This window comes from Nelumbo nucifera, chromosome 6, assembly GCF_055504915.1.
Source record: "Nelumbo nucifera cultivar China Antique chromosome 6, China Antique-T2T, whole genome shotgun sequence".
Classification (NCBI taxonomy): domain Eukaryota; kingdom Viridiplantae; phylum Streptophyta; class Magnoliopsida; order Proteales; family Nelumbonaceae; genus Nelumbo; species Nelumbo nucifera.
In genome coordinates, this window is record NC_142654.1 from 18,306,351 (window position 1) to 18,327,451 (window position 21,101).

The 21,101-nt window shown below is 39.6% G+C and overlaps 1 protein-coding gene and 1 pseudogene across 1 annotated transcript; both read left to right on the forward strand.

Annotated features, from left to right (window-relative positions):
* Window positions 1-10,736: 10,736 nt before the first annotated feature.
* LOC104591215 (putative xyloglucan endotransglucosylase/hydrolase protein 10) lies at window positions 10,737-12,126 on the forward strand. The gene is made up of 4 exons (XM_010250001.3): window positions 10,737-10,973; window positions 11,052-11,152; window positions 11,240-11,433; window positions 11,595-12,126. Exons 1-4 carry the CDS (start codon window positions 10,784-10,786, stop codon window positions 11,995-11,997), a joined length of 888 nt encoding a protein of 295 aa, XP_010248303.1. The 5' UTR covers window positions 10,737-10,783; the 3' UTR covers window positions 11,998-12,126.
* A 4,642-nt stretch (window positions 12,127-16,768) lies between these two features.
* Window positions 16,769-18,254, forward strand: LOC148790638 (aspartic proteinase NANA, chloroplast-like; annotated as a pseudogene).
* The last annotated feature ends 2,847 nt before the right edge of the window (window positions 18,255-21,101 follow it).

Genomic DNA, 21,101 nt, shown 5'->3' on the forward strand with positions numbered 1-21,101 from the left:
GTTTTCTGTCCGGTGGTAGGTAGGTGTGGTTCAACTTCCGCTTCAGGTGGATTAGTCCATGGTATTATAAATTAAAAATAAAAAAATGAAACTATACAATTACAAAAATACGAATATTTAAAAAAAAATGTAAGAAAAGTCTATTTATTATTATATTTTCATTCTATTAAATAAAAATAAATACCAGAAATGGAAATTATTTCATGGAAATAGATAAAACATTAAAGTGGTTTAGTGATTCAATGGATTCATTGTGATCACCCACTCCAGATCTCTTACCCGCAAACTTATCCCACATCGTTATTCACATGATACCACTATTGCGTATTGGAAAAACATGGTAGTGTTTGATATATGAGATGAGTTTGTAGGTAAGAGATCCGAACGAACTTTGTCTTCTTGTTATTCTTATTGACTAAGTCCTTTTTTTAAACTAATCTGCAAGTAAAATGTTTCAGGGATGAAACAGACCAAAAATCTGGCAGACAAGTGGATCAATCCAACTGTTTGATTTAAGCACTGGTTAACAAGACAATTTTTTTTTTTTTTTTTACTGTAATATGCAAGGATTTTAGAGATTGTTTTAGTATCCGAGAAAGCAATTTATTTGAAAATATAGAAAACAACGAAATTTAAATGTCACAGTTGCCTTCACCCTCCCAACAGCTATACTTTTAACATGTAATTTGGCAACCAACTTATTTATTTGTTAACATGTAATTTAACATTTAAACATCATAATATGATAATATTCCAATTATATATACTATAAAAAGTAGATACTTTTTTATTGTTTAAAAAGGAAAATCGGTATTAAATTGATCAGATTACTTTTCTAATATACCAATATAGTGGAGAAGGCTGATAAAAAAAATCTTCCATGTGGCCCAGAGTGGCTTCATGTGTTCTTCATTGTATATTCATTAATTAAATTGGCCAGTTTTGTTCCCTAGAATCTTTGCTATAATAAGCCATTCTTTTGGCTATGTTTAATGTTAAAACATTGGAATTTGATGGATAACATAATGAATGCAACATACATATAAAGGTAGGGGTACATGGTTGATTTGTATGTGGATTGGATATTGAATACGTGGCTAATCTAAAGGATATCTGAAGGTGCCAACTGGCTCAGTTTCTAAGGCTCTGATTGATTGTGACAGAGACTTGATTGACCCACCTACAGGCTACAGCAAGGTTGGGGGATGGGCTACCCCCGCTGTGTAGCCCCATAGAGAGAAAAAAAAAAAAAAGTAAAAAATAAAAAATCTCTTACTTGATGGGTGGCTTAGATTCGCACATCATGCCTCCAGCTCCATATCGTAAAAATATGACAGGTTGTGTAGGGAGAAGAAAAGAACTCCCTTATCAAATAAGGAGCTTCTACACAGTCTATTTCATTATGCCTCTTCTTGAAAGAGGTCGGTGAATTCGAAAAATAGCTTGTCAGCAAAAGCAATCAAAGTCTCAAAGCTAATTATTTGTCCAATAAAAGCTTCTACATAGCTAAGGCAGCTAATGAGAGTTAGAATGAGGTTAAGGGTGATTTTTTTTTTTTCTTTGAGAAGTTAAATCAGTTGAAAACATTTTTGTCTTTTCGGGCCCATGACTTCCAGCACTTAATACGGAATAGCAAATGGTAAAGTAGGAGTCCAAGGAAGAGCAAACAAGCACTTAGAGGTATAGTTTGCGTAAGAAAGAAGTGGATGATCATAAGCTTCTTGAAAGCTTGATGGTTATGTGGTAAAATTCTCAAGCTTTTTTATCTTATGGTTCGTTTGTAAATTCAGAAATGGATTTATATTTGAGGAGTCTTTGCCTAATCTTCAACCGCATGTTCAGACTAAACAGTTGAATGGCAACGCTTTTTTGGACTCTTGGAATAGTATTTTTGATTGTAAAGCTATGACTGATGGCAGCTTTTCAGCTTTTCGTGGGTCTGGTGGTTTTGGATTTTGGATAGCAAATGCCTCTTTTAGTTATTTTTGAATGCTGCCTTATTGCTAGTAGACTTGGGATTCAAAATTTGAACATTTACTGTGACTCAATTAATGTGGTTAATACAATCTCTCAAAGATCTTTTGATTGTAATCCTGCTGTTTGGCCAATTTTGCATGATTTGTGATGATGCGTGATTTGGTGTTCGAGTAGGTCTCCTAGTTGAGCTGCAAAAAAGAGATCAGAGTGTCCGGGTTAATTAACCTAGGTGGGTACTTCAATGTTTAAGTCAATGAAGAGTTTTGAGAGAATTAAAAAGTGAGAGAGTTAGAGAGCTAGGAATGCTAAATCTCGCATACCTCTTCTAATTAAAGGAGATGCCTTTATATAGGCATAGATAGTTGTGACCGTAACGCGTCCGAGATCTCTGGAAGGACGCAGCCATAGCGTGTCTAAGATCCTCTGGAGCAGTTTCTTAGTTGGAAATGGAATCCGTGTAGATTAACTTCGAAGCGGGTAGCGCGATGAGACAGGTCTAACGGTTGAGCAACGTGATCCCGTAGGAGTCGGGCACGATGTTTCACTTCGAAGTGACTGGGTCCCAGTAAGGTTAGCAGGGTCTCAGGGGAGGTTGCCCCTAAGTCGCCTCTTCTGCCAACCTAGTCTTGTCAAGATCTTACGCAGTTAGGTTGGTGGAGGTAGATCGCCAGCTGAGTCTCCGTCAGGTCGGCAGAGGTAGGTCACCCCTTCTGTCGACTTAGTCCTGTCGATAGGGGTGGATTCGAGCCGAGCCAAGCCGAATAGTACCAGGCTCGAGCTCAACTCGAGACTATTCTACAAGGCTCGAGCACGAGCTCGGCTCGACTCTGCTCGTTTTACAATTTATAAAAATATTTAGAAACAATATTTTATAAAAATAAAAATAATATATAATTATTTTATTTTATATTTAAAAAATTAAGAACTATAATAATTAATAATTATAATATTTTTATTATGTATATTATATATATTTAATGTCATATATATATATATTTGAGTTGGCTCGTGAGCCCTCTAGTAGGCTCGAGCTCGACTCGTTGCCACCCCTGCTTGTCGAGATCTTATGCCATCAGGTCGACGGAGGTAGGTTGCCAGCTGGGTCTCTGTTAAGTTGGCGGAGGTGTAGACAGGTAGACCACCAGGTCATGCAGGTTGCTACTTGGACCTCAGTCTGGTCAGTGAGACCTCGGTGGGAGGTCTCCCTTTGTGCTGAGGTCTCAAGCACTGTCCTAAGGTGGCCATCCCAATCCTGATGAGGTGTCTACAGGTCGGTCCTCAAGGCGTGTGAGGCGCATCCGACGTGGTTACAAGTAGGTCTTTGTCATTTTGGCTAAGGAAAGTCATCGCCTAAGTGGTGTCGGGGTGTCATGTGACGATTCTGTGATCGCCACATGGCGCATTGTCACTAGAGGGCCAAATTTTCCCTCATCAATTGCCCCTACTCCCGAGTTGAGGTCATCTCGGCAAAGGGAGTAGTTCGCTGAACGTCTCTGTCTCAAAGTGACAATTCTCCTATTTTTTTTCTCTTTTTCTTTCGTGCCAACCAAACTTGCCTGCCTAAGTTAGAAGAGTCTAAGGTCTAAATATGACACTAGGCAGAACATCGCCATCTTGACCACCGAGGGCAGGAGTGAACTCATCAACATGAGGAGAGGCGCAGTGGGCACTGCGAGGACATCTATCGAGCTAGGGATGTAGCCATCAAGGAGTTCCGTCATTCACCCAAGTACCTCAATAGTGGAGTTTATTGTGCCCACTCTCAAGAAGGGCTTCAAACTGTGCCATGCTTCCTTAGGTTGCTCCACTCATAAACTTCTATGCGGTGTCCCTTAAGCCGATCCTCGAGGGGGTGGCCGACAAGGTCAATGCGGATCCCAAAACTGAAGTGGAGGATAGCGGAGAGGGCAATGAGAATGATGCCAACGAGGGTGTTGTTGATGAGGATGATGTTGCATGTTTAATGAAGCTAAGGTGCGCTAAGCGCGGTTTGACTTCCCATTCATAGATTTTTACTGAAGTGCGTGTATTGCGAGTTGGCTCATCCAAGTCGTCAAAGCGGGTCTCAGTCAGGTCATCGAAATTTTAACAGGCCAGTTCGCTCTTAGCACCTCGACTTACAAAAACCTCATCACCTCAGTAGGGCCGACCTGTGAGGGCGCCTCCACATTCCGTTGGCCGTCAACTCCAATGGGAAGCATGGAGAGCTTGACTTGTGGGGGTAGCTCCATAGTTTGTTGGCCGTCAACTCCCACGGGAACCATGGAGGACTTGACCCGCGGAGGTGGCCTCACAGTCAAGGTTGGGAGATTCTGTCCAGGCGAGACCGCTGTAACTTGTTCCGGTTGATCATTCAGATTCTGCCCCCCTGCGGGGGTTCCTTCGATCCAAGCGTTGCTGTTGTTGCTTGAGGATGCCATTTCTTGAGGCTCAGAGAATGGGTGAGAACTTAGCTTTTGTGTAGTGTGTTCCTATAGATGGCGCCAATTGATGATTCACGATCTGGTGCTCCTTGCTGGTAGACAACTTAGATGCCGAACTGAGTAGGTCGCTTAGCTGAGTTGCAAAGAAAGAGATCAAAGTGTCCGGGTTGCTTTACCTGGGGTGGGCACTTCGATGCTTAAGTCAGCGAAGAGTTTTGAGAGAGCTAAAAAGCAAGAGTGCTAGAGAGTTGTGAATGCTAAATCACGTGTATCTCTTCTAATTGAAGGAGACGCCTTTATATAGGCACAGGTAGTTGTGACCGTAACGCATCCAATCTCTGGGAGGATGTGGCCATAGAGCATTCAAGATCCTCAGGAAGTCGTCTACCATGCTTAGGAGCAGTTTCTCAGTCAGAAATGGAATCCACATAGATTAACTTCAATGTGGGTTGCGTGGGGAGACAGGTCTAACAGTTGAGCAACGTGATCCTGCAGGAGTCGAGCATGATGTTTCACTTCGAAGTGATTGGTCGCCACGTCAGGTAGGTCGCCAACTGGGTCCCAGTAAGGTTAGTAGGGTCTCGTGGGAGGTCGCCCCTAATGCCTAGGTCCCTAGCTCGGTCGTGATGAGGTCGCCACTTGAGTCTTTGTTAGGTTGACGGAGGTAAGTCACCTCTATTGTTGACCTAGTCCTATCGAGATCATACACCGTTAGGTCGGCGGAGGTAGGTCACCAGTTGAGTCTCCGTTAGATTAGTGGAGGTAGGTTACCTCTTCTATTAACCTAGTCTTGTCGAGATCTTATGTCGTTAGGTCGATGGAGGCAAGTTGCCAACTGGGTCTTTATTAAGTCGGTGGAGGTAGGTCGGTAGAGGTGTAGGCAGGTTGACCACCACGTCATGCAAGTTGCTACCAAGACCTCAGTCTGGTCGGTGAGACCTCGGTGGGAGGTCTCCCTTCGTGCCGAGGTCTCAAGCTCGGTCCAAAGGTGGTTGTCTCGATCATGACGAGGTGTCTATAGGTCGGCCATGGCAAGGTGGTGACGAAGCACCCTCAGGGTGTGCGAGGCACATCTGAAGTGGTTCCGAATAGGTCTCCGTCATTTTGGCTAAGGCAAGTCACCACCTATGTGGTGTCAGGGTGTCATGCGATGATTATGGGATCGCCACATGGCGTGCTATCACTAGAGGGCCAAATCTGCCCTCATCAATTTGTATGCCAAATCTGCCCTCAATCTTTGTGGACGGTCAGGTATTGGTTGCCTCCCTATTTGTTGTCACCCCCTAGACAAATATGTGTGTCATGGAGGGTTTTCACAATGAAACTACCTCTATCATGGCTGAGAGATGCATGTATCCTCCAGCTACATTCATTATTAACACAAACACCAATAAGCTTACACGTCTCATTCTTCTTTCTTTTGATCTCGACACCCTTTACCACACAGTATTGCTTCAATGCTTGCCTAAACTCTTTCAAAGTTGCAAATTCCATTATCACAAGGAATTTTGGCTTAGAAAAATCAAATTCAGGTGGACCGTGTTGGTTGCCCCTTCTCAAACCAAATTCCCTTTCACCTAGATTGTCGTGGCCACTTACTGGCTTATAATTTGATAGATTAGCTATAGCCCCGTTCCTATCTCTGTTTCCAGCACCAGCTATACCATCATCATCATCATCATCATCATCATTTCTTGTTTCTCTATTCTCTTCTTCATTCACTGATGTACCTCCATCACCACCACTTGTACACTTTCAGCATCACTTACTACACTACCATCACCCCTATTGTTTACCTATATATAGTTCACATGTAAAATTCATGGATGATGACTATTCACCCCATCCATGATGGGGTTATAGTCCTGAACCATCGTAGTAATTTTTTTACTTTATTTTTCTTCTCATTTTATTTTAAAACTATTTTTAATATTTTTTAATATTTGAAGGCAATATCGTGGTTTTTTTAACATTGAACCATTTTTCATTATTTTTTGTTAATAAAAATGATTTTCTATTATTAGATAAATTCATATTCTATACATTTTATCATATAATATTTGACATATTCAATAATTACATATTAGTGTTTTATTTTATCCATTATTATTTTGCATCATTTTTTAATTTATTTTGAGCTTAAAATATAAGAAATTTTCATTCGTAATCAACTGTATAAATTATCTCACAAGTTATATGTGAGATATATGAAATCAAGAGGTGTGGTGTAGGCCACACCACACTTGTCGAATTCCCCTTTAGGTGTGGATAGTTTCAATCCACACATTTTATCCATAATTTAGAACAACTGTAGATAACTGGATACTAATGTAGTATAGATTGGTCCCCTGTATATATCAATACACACCCACCAAATTCTCATCCACATTATAAAACACCTCCTTTGTCTCCTAATAATAACTTTGTTGCACCATCATCATCAGTGTGCAATTCAAGGATAGAGCAAGCTTGTGGAGACACAGTTTATTTATATTATAAATAAAAGTATATTAAAGTGGGCTCAAACTTTTGGTTTGCAACGAGCTCAATTTCTTGTAGGCTTTCCTAAATTAGTAGCACAATTATTACACAATGTCAAGGACAGTAGGTGGATGGAGGAAACTTTGATAGAAGAAATAGAGTACCATATTCATTTTTTTTTTCTTTTATGGTTGTAAAGTCTTTCATGTGAAAAATCAAGCAATATGATTGTAAAGTCTTTCAATGATACTCCACCTTGTTGGCTATGCGAGTTTTTTTTTGGCCCAAGCATAGTTAGGGCTGTAAGCTACTCGAGTTTGGCTTGATCTGAGCCAATTATAAATAAATTATTATTAAAAATAACATATTATGAACCGAAATTATAAATTTATTTATTTGTATTATAAATAAATTAATATCAAAATATTAATGTTTATTTATATTATAAATAAAAGTATATTAAAAAAATAATATTTTGTTATAAGCTCAAATTCGCGTATTTAGAGAACCTAGCTCACGAATAACTTGACCTTCTTACACTCCTAATCACAGAACGGAAATGTAACTTAGTATGTATATAATGAAAGTGTACCATATTTTGCCTTAAAAAACAAGGCTGTGTTGTTGTGGAGACACAGTTTGGCCAACCCTGGTCTGTGAGGGCCTGGCTACCTGCGAAAATGGGCCTGTGGGAGTGGGACCCAAATTCAAAATGTAGAAAGAACTTACAATGGCTTCTTGCTGTTAACATTGTATCGAGCCTAACTAGAGGTACAAAGGAAGAGAATAATTGTTTTTACCATGTCTCAAGCCCAACCACGAGCGTGGCCCCAAGTCCTGGATACTTCTTCCTGTTTTGTGAATAGAAATTGCTAATAAGCTGCCCATTTTTGCTGGCTCGAACAGGCCTACCAAGAGTCTGGCTCTTTCTTTGATGATATTCAATTCCCAGGTGGATACTGGATAGTTCTTGAAGATAGCACCAAGGTTCAAAATATTGATATGTATTGACCCGTATCGATATGTATGGGCCGATATATATCATATCAGGAATTTTTTAATATGCCCCTATAAAGGGTGTATTAGGGGGTAGAAAGACCTTAAACCGATCCCTTTGAACCTGTTTTTTTTTTTTTAAAAAAAAAAAAATTATTGGTACTGTCCGATACACCTCTATCGACATATTAGACGTATCGATATTTTGAACCCTGGCCATCACTAGCAATGACTTGAAGAGACCCCTTTCTTGTAATGTTTTGGTTTGAGAATTACATTAACCTTTTTTTTTTTTCTTTATTAAACGTAAAACTAATTAACAAATATAAATAAAATTCATAAAGTATATCATATCTTGTTAAAATAGTAGATGTCTGTCAACGGACTATAACGATTAACAGTCCTTCCAAGTTCCAAGCACATCTGCTGAGCTGAGGGGGTTCGTGTTTCATTGGAGGGTCTCAACAGATGTATGTAAACCCTTGATTAGTAGGGGTGTTTAATCAAACTGTGGGCTCTTTCTTGAAATCTGGTTTTTGTAATTATCTAAATTTAAACTGATTCAATACTACTGGTTAATCAATTGACTGGTTTGGGTTTTTTGTTTTTTGTTTTTATATTTATTATATATATTACAAATAAATATTTCAATATATATAAAAAAACCATTGGTTTTTTCTAGATTAACCAAAAACTAAACTGATTCTTCAATTTTTTTAGAAATGCTGGATTGAAATCGAATCAGTTCGGTTAACTGCATTTTTTTTATTCGATTTTGTTAGTTCACTTGGTATATGTTTGGCATTGATGCTGCAGGGCGCTTCTGATGTGTGGGTTGTAAGCACCCTTTTCTGAAAAAAATGATGCCTTTTTTTTTTTCTAATTGGAAACATTGGTGCCAGGTAGGACGTTCCCTGGAGCAACAACAACACTTTCTGCTTACTACCAGTGTTTCATGTCTGTTTTCAGCAATGGTACCCATTGTAGGAAGTCTACGTCACTGCCACATCATGTCCTCATTAGCAGCAACAAGCTGCAATTTGAGAAAACGCCAAATTCAGCATTACTCTAAACCACATCTTCTCAATATCCAAGACATGGCTTGAAACACCATTTTTTTATGGAAAAACAGTTCCAAACAAACATGTATTTCCTGGAGCACTATTTTTTCTAATGTAGCACTGATGTATCACCATTTTCTGGAGCATCGGCATTGGTACCAATGCCAAACAGATGCTTAAGTTTTATGGTTTTTTATGAACACGCTACAGTGCCTAATTTCTCCAATCTCAACTTTAGCGGCTGAGAGGGAGCGGCTAGTCTCTATGCTCACTTGCTCAGCGTTAGTGTGAAGGAGATATATTGGAACTTGGGTCTATCCTATGATTTGCATTTTACTAAAAGCACTTCTTATAATTTATTAAAATAACAGTTTTGACCCTAATATCTATTCAAAAAAATTTACCCCCCCCAAAAAAAAATGGAAATATCATTGACAGAACTTCATTTGATCATTTTTATTATTTATTCAAAAAAGTCTGAAGGGTACTTTTGGGATAAAAGACCATGGGCCCATGCCGTTTAAGACATTTCATACTCAAGCATCAAGTCATCACTTGATTAAGTATATTGATATGCAAAATATAAAATAGGTTCTAGTAATTTTCTAAAAACAAAAGAGGTGTTCTAGTAAATAACCCTTTTTAGATTTTAAGTTGCCATTTATTCATGTTTCACCTAACGTCTAACGTCTCGGTTAAGCTTTCTCTGCTTTAAAGTTTGAATTCATGAAAGCCGAAAAGCAACAGCACCAAAACCAGGTACCGGCCATTATGTGATGTTAGCTAACTCCGTGTCTGCTGTTTATACAAAAAAAGGCGTTCCAACAGCTGTAACAGCTTAGGATCGATCAAGGACACTCAACTGTTGAGAAGAAGTACTAAAGGCGTCAATACCCTTCTTTTTCTAGACTTCCATTCAAAGATAAATGATCCTAGCTTTGCTTTAAGCTTGAACAATGAAAATAAAGATTTCCAAAAAGATGATTAGTTAATCACATTTGTGCTAAGAAAAATAAAATCATTAGTGTGGCCCATGGGCCATGGGTATTCACTTAATATTAGCAAACAAGTCGCAAGTGTGGCCCACTTTTTCCATACCCCTGTGGCCCATGGGCTGCCAATTTCTCCAACGTGGGTCATGCCTTAGAACTTAGAAGAGGGTGACCAGGTATGAGGTAGCTCTATAAAACTGATGAAAGACCACTAAGGAGGGAAGGAATAAAAATGAAACCATTCAAATTATTCATTATTCATGGAGATTGGAGAGGAAGCTCGGAAAACCAAGTTATCCTTGGAGAAAGGCAGAAAAGAGATAAAAAGTTACCCATTTTCTACAGCTTTCTGCCTGGAAATAAAGGGCTCCGGATTAAAAGCTTAAGGGACAAGGGTATGTTGAATGCATGGTATATGTATTCCGGCCAGCATAAATTTAATACATGCATGCAGAAGAAACCCAACGATCGAGCTCAACCCATTACATATATATGCTGGACTCAGGCGAGTTGATGACACGGATTAGAAATTCTTACATCTTGCAACCTAACCTAACCAGTTCAATCAACTGAGTTCATCCGAGTCGACACTGAGTCTGAGTGGCTTGATTACATTTAAAATTGTTTTCTAAACAACGTTTTCATCTCATCATATCAAGTTCAATGTGTGAAACCGTTTTAACTTGAACTGCTAACAGCCTAACATTCCTTTGCTTCTTTCTAAAGGTATTCTTGCTTCAACATAACTCCTTTTTCCTTGCATTTCATTACTCTTAATATTCGTTACCTATATATATAAATGTACATACTACATGTCTTCGCCATCCTTGGGTAGAATAGTACGACAGAAGCCATGACTAAGCACTACTGCAGAGTTACAGTCTTCATTGGGTTTCTTATTGCGAGTTTGATCCAAAACTCGCAATCTTCCGTTGTGTCTGTGGGGGACTTCAACAAGGATTTCTATGTGACATGGTCTCCTAATCATGTAAATACTTCTGCTGATGGGCGAACCAGGAGCTTGATTCTTGATAAAGACTCAGGTAATCTTTTGAAGCTTACACTCCATTAAATTCATCTTCATTTTCTTGTTTTCTGATTACCTATATATATATATATAGGTGCTGGTTTTGCTTCCAATGAGATGTTCTTGTTTGGGGAGATAGACATGCAAATCAAGCTGGTACCAGGTCATTCTGCGGGCACAGTTGTAGCCTTTTATGTTAGTAAAACTGCTGCATTTTATCATTCCATCTGTTAATTATTTCGTTTTCGGTATTTTCTTAATTTGGGGGAGATGGAATTGCAGCTAACTTCAGATCAGCCTAACCGAGATGAGATAGATTTTGAATTCCTTGGCAATGTGGCGGGGAAGCCATATATCCTCCAAACAAATATTTTCGTGGATGGGTTCGATAACAGGGAGGAAAGAATTAATCTATGGTTTGATCCAACCAAAGACTTTCATACCTATTCAATTCTATGGAACCTTCACCAAATTGTGTAAGTCCCTTCTTTGTTTTTGTTTTAAATAAGCCATTACGCAGGACTTGATTGGAAGACCGCCCAACTGGGCCTATTAAATACTAATGTATGCAACCAATGTGCCAGCACGGCCCATGAACGAATGTTTGATGAAAATCTTGTGGGTCTTGTTGTTGTAGATTCATGGTGGACTGGGTACCCTTTAGGGTATATAGAAACCATGCAGACAAGGGAGTTGCTTTTCCTCGGTGGCAACCGATGAGCATCAAAATCAGTCTATGGAACGGGGAGAGTTGGGCGACACATGGAGGGCGCGACAAGATCGACTGGTCCAAGGGTCCCTTCGTGGCATCGTTTGGAAACTATAAAATTGATGCCTGCATTTGGAGAGGGAATGCAAGGTTTTGTAGGGCTGATAGCACCAGCAATTGGTGGAACAAGGATCGGTATAGCACTCTAACATGGCCACAGAGGAGGTTGTTCAAATGGGTTAGGATGCACCACCTCATCTATGACTATTGCCAAGACAACCAGAGATTCCAAAACAATCTGCCAAAGGAGTGTTCTCTTCCCAAGTATTGATCAGTGGGAGAAGCTCTCTTGTTGTTTGGCTCATTTGTTTTTCACCTTTCTTACTTTGATTTTCATATTTGTTTTTCATTTTATGTTCATTATATATATATATATATTCGAGTGGGGTCTTTTGAGAGAGCAAACTTACAAGCGCTTTCTTTTTCCTTTGTGCTGCCAAGGACGCCTCGCATAACTTAATGTAAAGGGCAGGAATAAAAAAGGAAAAAGTTTTGGGCTTTAAGCAAACGGAGCCCAAAGAAGCACTACTTTCCAATTACTTAACTCTGCTGCCAAATGAAAAGATGTGGCGATAAACATAGCCAGAAGGAAAGTATTGAAAAAAAAAATTATAAATCCATGCATGAAGTTTCTTTTCATGTAATTTTAAGGCTTTTTTTTTTTTATGTCCAAGGTGTGTATGGACCGGACCACAATTCTCTTCTGGTTAACAGTTGTTGAACTTATTATTCAAGAATATGATCAAGGAAAGTGCTTTTTTGATTTTCATTTCTTTAACCTCCAGATATTGAGCCTTGAGATAGTGCCTATTTGGGAGGGTTCTGCATTTGGAGTGTGTTGTGCTAATTGAGCTACGGTGGTTCAAGAGAAATTATTCAGTTTAGCTTCATATTTGAACAATGGTTTGAGTGTTCGAAAATTTCAATTTAGCTCTCAGGATTTTTACCAAACACAGCATATGGTGTTATCATGTGAAGCCCAGCTCGAAACACCAGAAATCACATTCAAAAACCCTCCCAAACAGGCACGTAGTGGATTAAAATATCCTCGTTTGAACCGAGTTTGGCTTCAGTCAGGGCGAAGCCCATTTGAACATCTTTTACTGCCTTGCATTGAGAATATCTCTGTACTTGTGTGCTTTATTTCATGGGAATATATTGGAGCACGTGGCTATTACCTTAATGAACGAGTTAGTCACGTGCTCATCACACTCCCTTAGCTGGAATGGTGGTGTCAAGACTATCAACGTCATGAACACACGGGGTATATATCTTTTTTATGCACGAGCTTCTTGACATATTCCTTTTCTCACAATCTAGTTAGCTTAGCTGCTGCCTGCTGCAGTACTGAGTTTTTATCTGAAAGGATAAAATGAAAATGGTGATTTAGAAGTGCTGATATAATGATGTTTTATCTTACAAACCCTTGTCGCCATCTCCGGGAAAAAGCGTTGATATCTAATAATGGAAGGGGAGGGTCAATTGGCTGTAATTGCAAGGCCAAATATTTGGCCTTAGCGTCCTGGTCCTATGACTGAAGGGTAAATCAGGAAATTAAGTCCGATGTCAATGATATGGCTTTGTTTTTTGGGGCACCGACGACCTTGGCCTACAGTCAGTCCAGGTCCAGGGCTAGAGGCTCAGAACCAACCTAGGAGGGGTAGGCTCGGAATTGCCATCAAGTATTACCAAACAAAACATTACCAAGTGTTCGCTTTGCCCAAGAATTGCATTGTGTCATCGTGGAATGATTGTCCACAATTGGAAAACCATACACAATAGCGGAAGAGAGTGGAGTACTTGAATTGAACCTGTTGTGTTGTTGGCCGGGGCCGGCCCACTAGCACTTTGGACCAAACCATTACCATCCATCGAGATTCCGAAAGAGGAGGGCTGGAGAGGGGACGGGGGTTACTATAGTAATTTTGCAGCTCTACGTAAAGGTATAAATCAGGTCGTACTGCCTGTGACCCGACATGATATGACATGATGGTATGTAGGCCATGTCAGGCTTGGCACGATGGTCTGTATCGTGTTGGGCCTGGGTTTTAGGTCTGTGGGTTGAGCCGATACGATACGATCGAGTGGGCCATGCTGCCTGGGGCCCGCATGTCGGCACGACCCATATATATTATATATATATTTATATATTTATATATAATATATAATATATTATAGAAATTATAATTATATTATAATACACTATATAATATATAAATAAAATAAACAATTGTTTTCAATTTTATTATAATAACTTATTTAATTATTGTATATATAAACAATTATATACATCAAAATTCATATAAAACTAAAATTTTAAGTTTTTTTTTTCATTTTTTTTAATAAATAGCTTTGGCCTGTTCCATGGCCCACGAACCGACACAACTTCTTTTACACCTCCAGCTCTACATACCCTTCTTGGCGTGCTACAAGGGCTAGTAGTTGGTTGGACCAGGCCATGCCCCACAGTATCTTAGCCATTCAAACTGATAGACTTCATCTTTCTATAAGAATGGCATTGGACGGAGAGGGGCGGGATGGGGCCAGTTTTTACTTATCCTGTTCTTGACCTCCAATCATGGTTTTCAAAACTGGACCGGACTGGATGGTTGGATTGAAAAAACTAGGAACCGGTCCGTTTTTCCCAAAACCGATGATTTTGGTCAGTGAACCGCTGAACCGGGCTGTTAACCGTTCGAACGGTTTTGACCGTTTTATTTTTTTGTCAGAACAGGCCGAGTGTTTGGTTCAAACGATCAGACCGTTCGACCTGATAATCGGACCCTTGATCGGTTTGATTTTAAAAACCGTGCCTCCAATACATTGTACCACACCTTATCCCCAAGGTTCAAAATATCAATACGTATTAGCTGATATATATCATATCAGGAGCTTCCCGATATGCCCCTATAGAGGGTGTATCGGGGTTTTGACCACTTCAGGGGGTGGATGGACCTTAAACCGACCCCTCTGAGCTGGATTTAAAAAGAAAAAAAAAACTATTGATACTGTCCAATACGTCTCTACTCAGAAAAACAGAGATCCTTGAATTTGTTCCGTTCCATTCCTGTCCCCGATCACTGATGCTGTATTTGGTTTGAAAGAAAAGGTAGGGAAAGGCAGGAAAACCTTAACAAATCTGCCTTAAGGCCCTTTAGGTTTCCCTACGTTTTCTTTAAAATTTAATTTTTGGTTTTCTAATACCCACTCTTAGCCTAGTCTCGGGCCATGGCGGGGCGTGTTAAATGGTCTATCTCTATCTTTGGGTGCACGTAAAAAAGGCAAAAAGGAAGTAGAAATCATGTTTTACAAATGAAGTGAGATACGCATTGTACTTACTACTTGCGTCGGTGGTTCAGCCATAATACCTCCAACCCTAAAGTCCTCAACTGCGCAGAAAATAACAAAAACCAAAAGGAGACTGTTTCCTAACTGCTCTTCCTCTATCCTCCATTATTAATTGCTGGTTACCGTGGATTAAGACGTTCATGGGTCATGACCCCACTTTTCCTATTTAGCTTATCCATTCTTCAGTTCTACTCCAATTCCAACTTGGCACGTGGATAAAGAAAAGGACTTCACTCTGCAATTGCCAGTTGCCACCAAAATAGATCACTCCCCTGAAACCTCTTCATACTTTCTGAACCACAACCAATTGTCCAATTCAATTCATTGCTCTCGATCCTTTGAGAACCACCAATCCCATGCATCCATATGATGCCCCAAGCTCAAAACTGTATGCCCAAATGAGGCTGTTCGTGGATTCGGTTTCAGTCACAAAACCTTTGCTTAGAAATCCAAGTATTGACCCAGATCATGGGCCCAATTGGGTTCAGGTTGAACTGTTACCCACCTGAACCAGGTCCTATATATCATTAAACTTGGAAATCAACCTAAAACCAGAGACGGGTTGGTGGATCCTCTGAAAGAACACTGACTATAGACATGGATTATAACGGAGTTAAGCAATTATCATTTCTTTTCTGGTATTTCTGGTAAACCTCATTATGTGGCCTATGTCTATCCATCTATCCATATCTACCTCGGTATCTGATTATTATGAGCCATTTAAGAGACTATAAAGGAGTCTAGCTAGAAAGGATCTAAAATAAAGGAAGAATCGGAAGTGACGGGGAAGAGATTGGATTCTTCATAAAATTATTTGTTTCTTTTCTTAGTCAGACAGTGAACAATCCTCTATTCTGAGATTGTTAAGTAGAAATCCGGAACGAATGGTCACCATTATAATACAGATAAGCCTTCTCGTCTGTTGGGAGGTCAAACTCAAAACCTGAGGTCCTACCTCATTCTTCATTTCATCAGTGTTGCTAGATGGGCTGGGCCCTGGGTGTGCTCTGTTCAATGAATCAGGACCTACAGTTGAAAGGGTCCCACCTAACAGGTTCCTAATACCACCCAAAAGCTTATCTTCATTCCGAGATCTCAAGTCAATGCTCCAAGAGGAAACTACTAATTAAACGGTTAAGAACAATGTTTGGTAGTTGCGACCAATGCTATTATGCAAGGTTCAAAATATTGATAAGATCGATACTGTATTTTATATTATATATATTTTTTTTCGAATCTGCTTGAGAGGGGCCAGTCTAAGGTCCATCCACCCTTTAAATCGGTCAAGACATTGAAACACCCTCTGTAAGAGCGTATCGGAAAGCCCCCGATACAATATGTATTGACTGATACATATTGATACTTTGCACCTTGCTATTATGTGCTCCCCTACTCTCAATTAATGCTATGGAGGAGGAGTTGGGTCTTGTCTCTCATGGCTTTCTTTGAGAGAAAAAAGTGGCAGAGTGTAATCGTAGCATCAATAACAATGTATGTGTTTGGTATAGCTTCCATTTATTCACTAAACATTTGTATTTGATTTATTTGGAAAACCAAGAAAAGTAATAATGAAGTTGTTTATTGACAATGAGGCACCATTAGACACCATATCAGCATAACACAAATCAACATAACAGTGAATAAATGCCTAACAGTTGGGGGAAGTGTTACAAGACCAACTTTTATGAGTCTATATGCGTATGGATCAACAATGATGGGCTAAAATGCTGAAGTGGCACATATATGGCAGCATTTATTGAAAAAACGCACACGATTCCAAACACAGCCGAACTTTGAAGAAGATAATCATTGGATTTATATAATAAAGGGCAAATTTCTTAAACTACCCTTATGCTTTAACTAATTGACTAACTCTACCCTTATTGTTTACATATTTTCTTCAAGTATTCCTATTGTTTTTGACAATTGTTTAAAACCTCCTTTGCCGTTAATTTTGTCACACATCACTCACATGTGACATCACGTGATTGATAAATTTTTTAAATTCCTAAAATACCCTTCCTATATATTGTTCATTGTCCTCAACCTTGAAACGAGGAGAAGAGTGACAACGATAAGAACCCCTGCTCCTTCTGATTTGGGCAATGGGCACTTGACACTCACCCTACCAATTTTGTTGTTTCAACTTTGAATCAGGATTAGGAGGGAAGTTCCTCCTTGTGGCCGATACAGGATCTCGTTTGGGTCGAGTGCTGCTATGTTGTAACTATAGTAAACACGCTCGGGGCTTGGCCTTTCTAACCCACCATTTGACAACATTCGCTCTGATTCACTATTACGACACAACGTGTCAACTCATCCATCACCCTGTTAAACACCAGCCTTGCAACCATACTCTCCTTTACAGTACTAGCTGCAACGATTACCCGTATGCCGATGAGTATAGAACAAATGGGTTTTTCTCTAGGGAGACTGTAACGTTGAACACGAGCTTTGGAAGGGTTGCTCGACTAAAAAAGCTCGCTTTTGGTTGTGGATTTCACCTCTCTGGTTTGAGTGTTTCAGGTGCGAGCTTCAATGGCACCCATGGAGTTAATGGACTTGGGTGAGGGCCCACCTCCTCCTCCCAAGTGGGTAAACAGTTTGGCTACAAGTTCTACTGATAGGAGAAATGCAACCTATTACGAGGAAGCAAATGATGAGCTTTACTCCATTACAAACAAGTGTTTTCTCTCCCTCGTTCTACTATATAGGGATGAAGAGTGTATTCATCGACGACATGGGATTGCCAATCAACCCCTCCATCTGGGCCTTAGACAACTAGGGTAACGGAGGCATCATGATCGACTTCGACACTACACTAACCTTCCTTGCCGAGCCAGTTTGCCATCAAGTTCTAATGGTGTCTCAGAAGGAAATAGTTCAAGCATACCGGACTAGAACAACCGGCCCATCTTTGAGTCTGGACTTCTGCGTCAATGTGTCGAGGGTATCAATTTATCAAATCTATCATTACCCAAGTTGAGTTTCCAACTTGAGGGTGATTTGGTATTCTCCCCACTGGCAAGGAACTACTTCATCGGCGTTAAGTGCCTAGCTATACGACGTGTCACCACCCATTAAGGCTTCTCAATAATAGGGAACTTAATGCAACAAGGGTTTTTCTCAACATGGTTGTGCCCTACCATGAGTGCAAGGAGCCTAGGTTTTGTTGGGTAAGTTACACTATAGTAGCAGAAATGAATGTAAAACCAATCCCAGGACAACAAGAACCTTTCCCCCAAATTTGTGTGTCAAAATGGGTTTGCCAACAACAATAATAACAACTAAACAATTCAGCCAAGTAACAGAAAAACAGATAACAATCACCACACAATAGCACACCGGAATTTTTACGTGGAAAACCCCAAAATCGGGGAAAAACCACGGGACCTATGGTCCGTAAAAGTCTTCCACTAATTCAGAAATTAATGGGTACAATAGTCTTCTCTACTTGCAACTAGAGGCTTACAAACAACAAGGAAATAATCCTTGGCTCACAAGAACAGCATTAACATCACCAAATGCAAGGTGGATACAACACAAACATAAGTTTAGATCTCACCAAGTTGCTGTAAATCTGAACTGAGAAGTAGAGAAAAAGAAGAAGAATCACCAGATCTGAACTGGAGTGGGATTCTTAACTCCAGCACTTAATATCATCAAGAACGGGCTTGAAAGGCACCTCCGAACTTGATCTTGAATGGAACAAGAGCCAACTTTTTCCTCTTCTTCACAAAACTCAAAGAACCAAAAAAAAACTTTCTTTTTGGTTCTGTATTTTTTTTTTCTTCTTCGTTCTTCTCTGTTCGGTGGTTAATAGTTTGACGCCACTCAAAAAAACAAACCGAAAATGTAGTAACCACTTTACCACTATTCGGCTCCCTTTTCTTTAGGGAGCAAATGAAGGTGGGGTAGGCCCCTCCATATGGGCTGGACCCACACCCAACAATTCTCCCCCTCCAACTCATATGGGGGGTTTTATCAAGCCCGCAACTTCTTTGTAGAATTCAAATTTGTCTCTAGGCAAGGACTTTGTTAACATGTCTGCACAATTTTCATCAGTATGAATCTTCTCAATATTCAACAACTTCATATCCAACACATCCCAAATCCAATTGTACCTTACATCAATATGTTTGGATCTTGAGTGGAAAGTTGGATTTTTAGAGAGATGGATAGTACTTTGACTGTCACAAAAGAGAGCATATCTTTCTTGCTTCATGCCCAATTCTTGTAAGAACTTCAACCATAGGATCTCCTTACAGGCTTCTGTAGCTGCAATGTATTCAGCCTCTGTAGTAGACAATGCAACACACTTTTGAAGTTTGGATTTTCATGAAATTGCTCCCCCTGCAAAAGTCATTAAAGATCCCAAAGTGGATTTTCGGGAATCAACATCACCAGCCATGTCTGCATCGGTGTACCCATCCAACATGACTTTATCATTCCCGAAGCATAAGCATATCTGAGAAGTACATTTGAGATACCTGAATATCCATTTTATTGCTATCCAATGTTCTTTGTCGGGGTTAGAGAGAAATCGACTAACTATACCAACAACATGAGCAATATCTGGCCTCGTGCACACCATAGCATACATTAAACAGCCAACTGCCGAAGCATAAGGCACTTTCTTCATTTCAACTTTGTCTTTCTCACTTGTAGGGCATTGTTTAGTGTTGAGCTTGAAATGACCTGCAAGTGGAGTAGTCACTGGTTTTGCATTGCTCATGTTGAACCTTTCAAGAACCTTCTCAATATATTTTTCTTGAGATAACCATAACTTACCATTCTGTCTATCTTGAGAGATCTTCATACCAAGAATCTGTCTAGCTGGTCCTAAGTCCTTCATTGCAAAAGACTTGGTAAGCTCATTTTTCAACCTGGCAATCTTGTTAGAATAATGTCCAACTATCAACATAAAGCAAGAGAATAATGAAATCACCATCAGAAAATTTCTTTACAAATACATAATGATCTGAAGTGGTCCTAGTGTACCCATGATTAACCATGAATGAGTCAAATTTGTTGTGCCACTGTCTTGGTGCTTGTTTCAACTCATACAAGCTTTTCTTTAATCTGCACCCCAAATATTCTTCTCCTTTTTCTTTGAATCTCTCTGATTGCTTCATATAGATTTCTTCTTCCAAATCATCATGAAGGAAGGCAATCTTCACATCAAGCTGTTCAACTTCCAAATTTAAACTTGCAACTAGTCCAAGCACAACTCGAATAGAAGACATTTTCACCATAAGGGAGAATATTTCTTCAAAGTCGATACCCTTTTTCTGACTGAAAGCCTTCACAACCAGCCTTGCCTTGTATTTTAGTTGTGAGCCACTCTCATCAGATTTCAATTTATAAACCCATTTGTTTTTGAGAGCCCTTTTCCCCTTTGGTAATTTCACCAAATCATAAGTGTAATTCTCATGCAAGGATTTTAATTCCTCTTGCATTGCTTTCAGCTACTCATCTTTCTTGTCATGTGATATAGCCTCTTGATAAGTCTCTGGCTCTCCCCCATCTGTCAGCATCACATACTCATGTGGAGGATACCTAGTGGAAGGTCTTCTCTCTCTAGTTGATTTTCTAAGCTGAACCTGTGGTGAAGGAATTGGAGATACATGTTCATTCTGTACTTCCTTTGTATTTTCATTTTTATAGGAGTTTCATCACTAACTGCATCATCCTGTTCATTTGGTACAGCTCCCTTGTGATCACCATCAACTAGAGGTGGGAAAATCGGATCCAAGTTAATTGGAACATCAACAGAGAATTTCGGCTTCTCAATTTTCTCTATATCTTCAATTGTTTGATCCTCAAGAAATACAACATCTCTGCTTCTGATTACTTTCTTGTCCACTGGATCCCATAACCTGTACCCAAACCCTTCGTGCCCATAGCCTAAGAAGATGCACTGTTTTAGCCTTGTCATCAAACTTGTATCTTTCATCTCTAGGAATATGAACAAATGCCCTACAACCAAACACTTTCAAATGACAGTATGATATGGCTTTCCCTGTC

Coding starts and splice junctions, on each gene's coding strand:
- LOC104591215 (XM_010250001.3), top strand. CDS start 10,784: ATGACTAAGCACTACTGCAGAGTTACAGTCTTCATTGGGTTTCTTATT. Junction 11,153..11,239: donor GCACAGTTGTAGCCTTTTAT/GTTAGTAAAACT, acceptor ATGGAATTGCAG/CTAACTTCAGATCAGCCTAA. Junction 11,434..11,594: donor TGGAACCTTCACCAAATTGT/GTAAGTCCCTTC, acceptor TTGTTGTTGTAG/ATTCATGGTGGACTGGGTAC.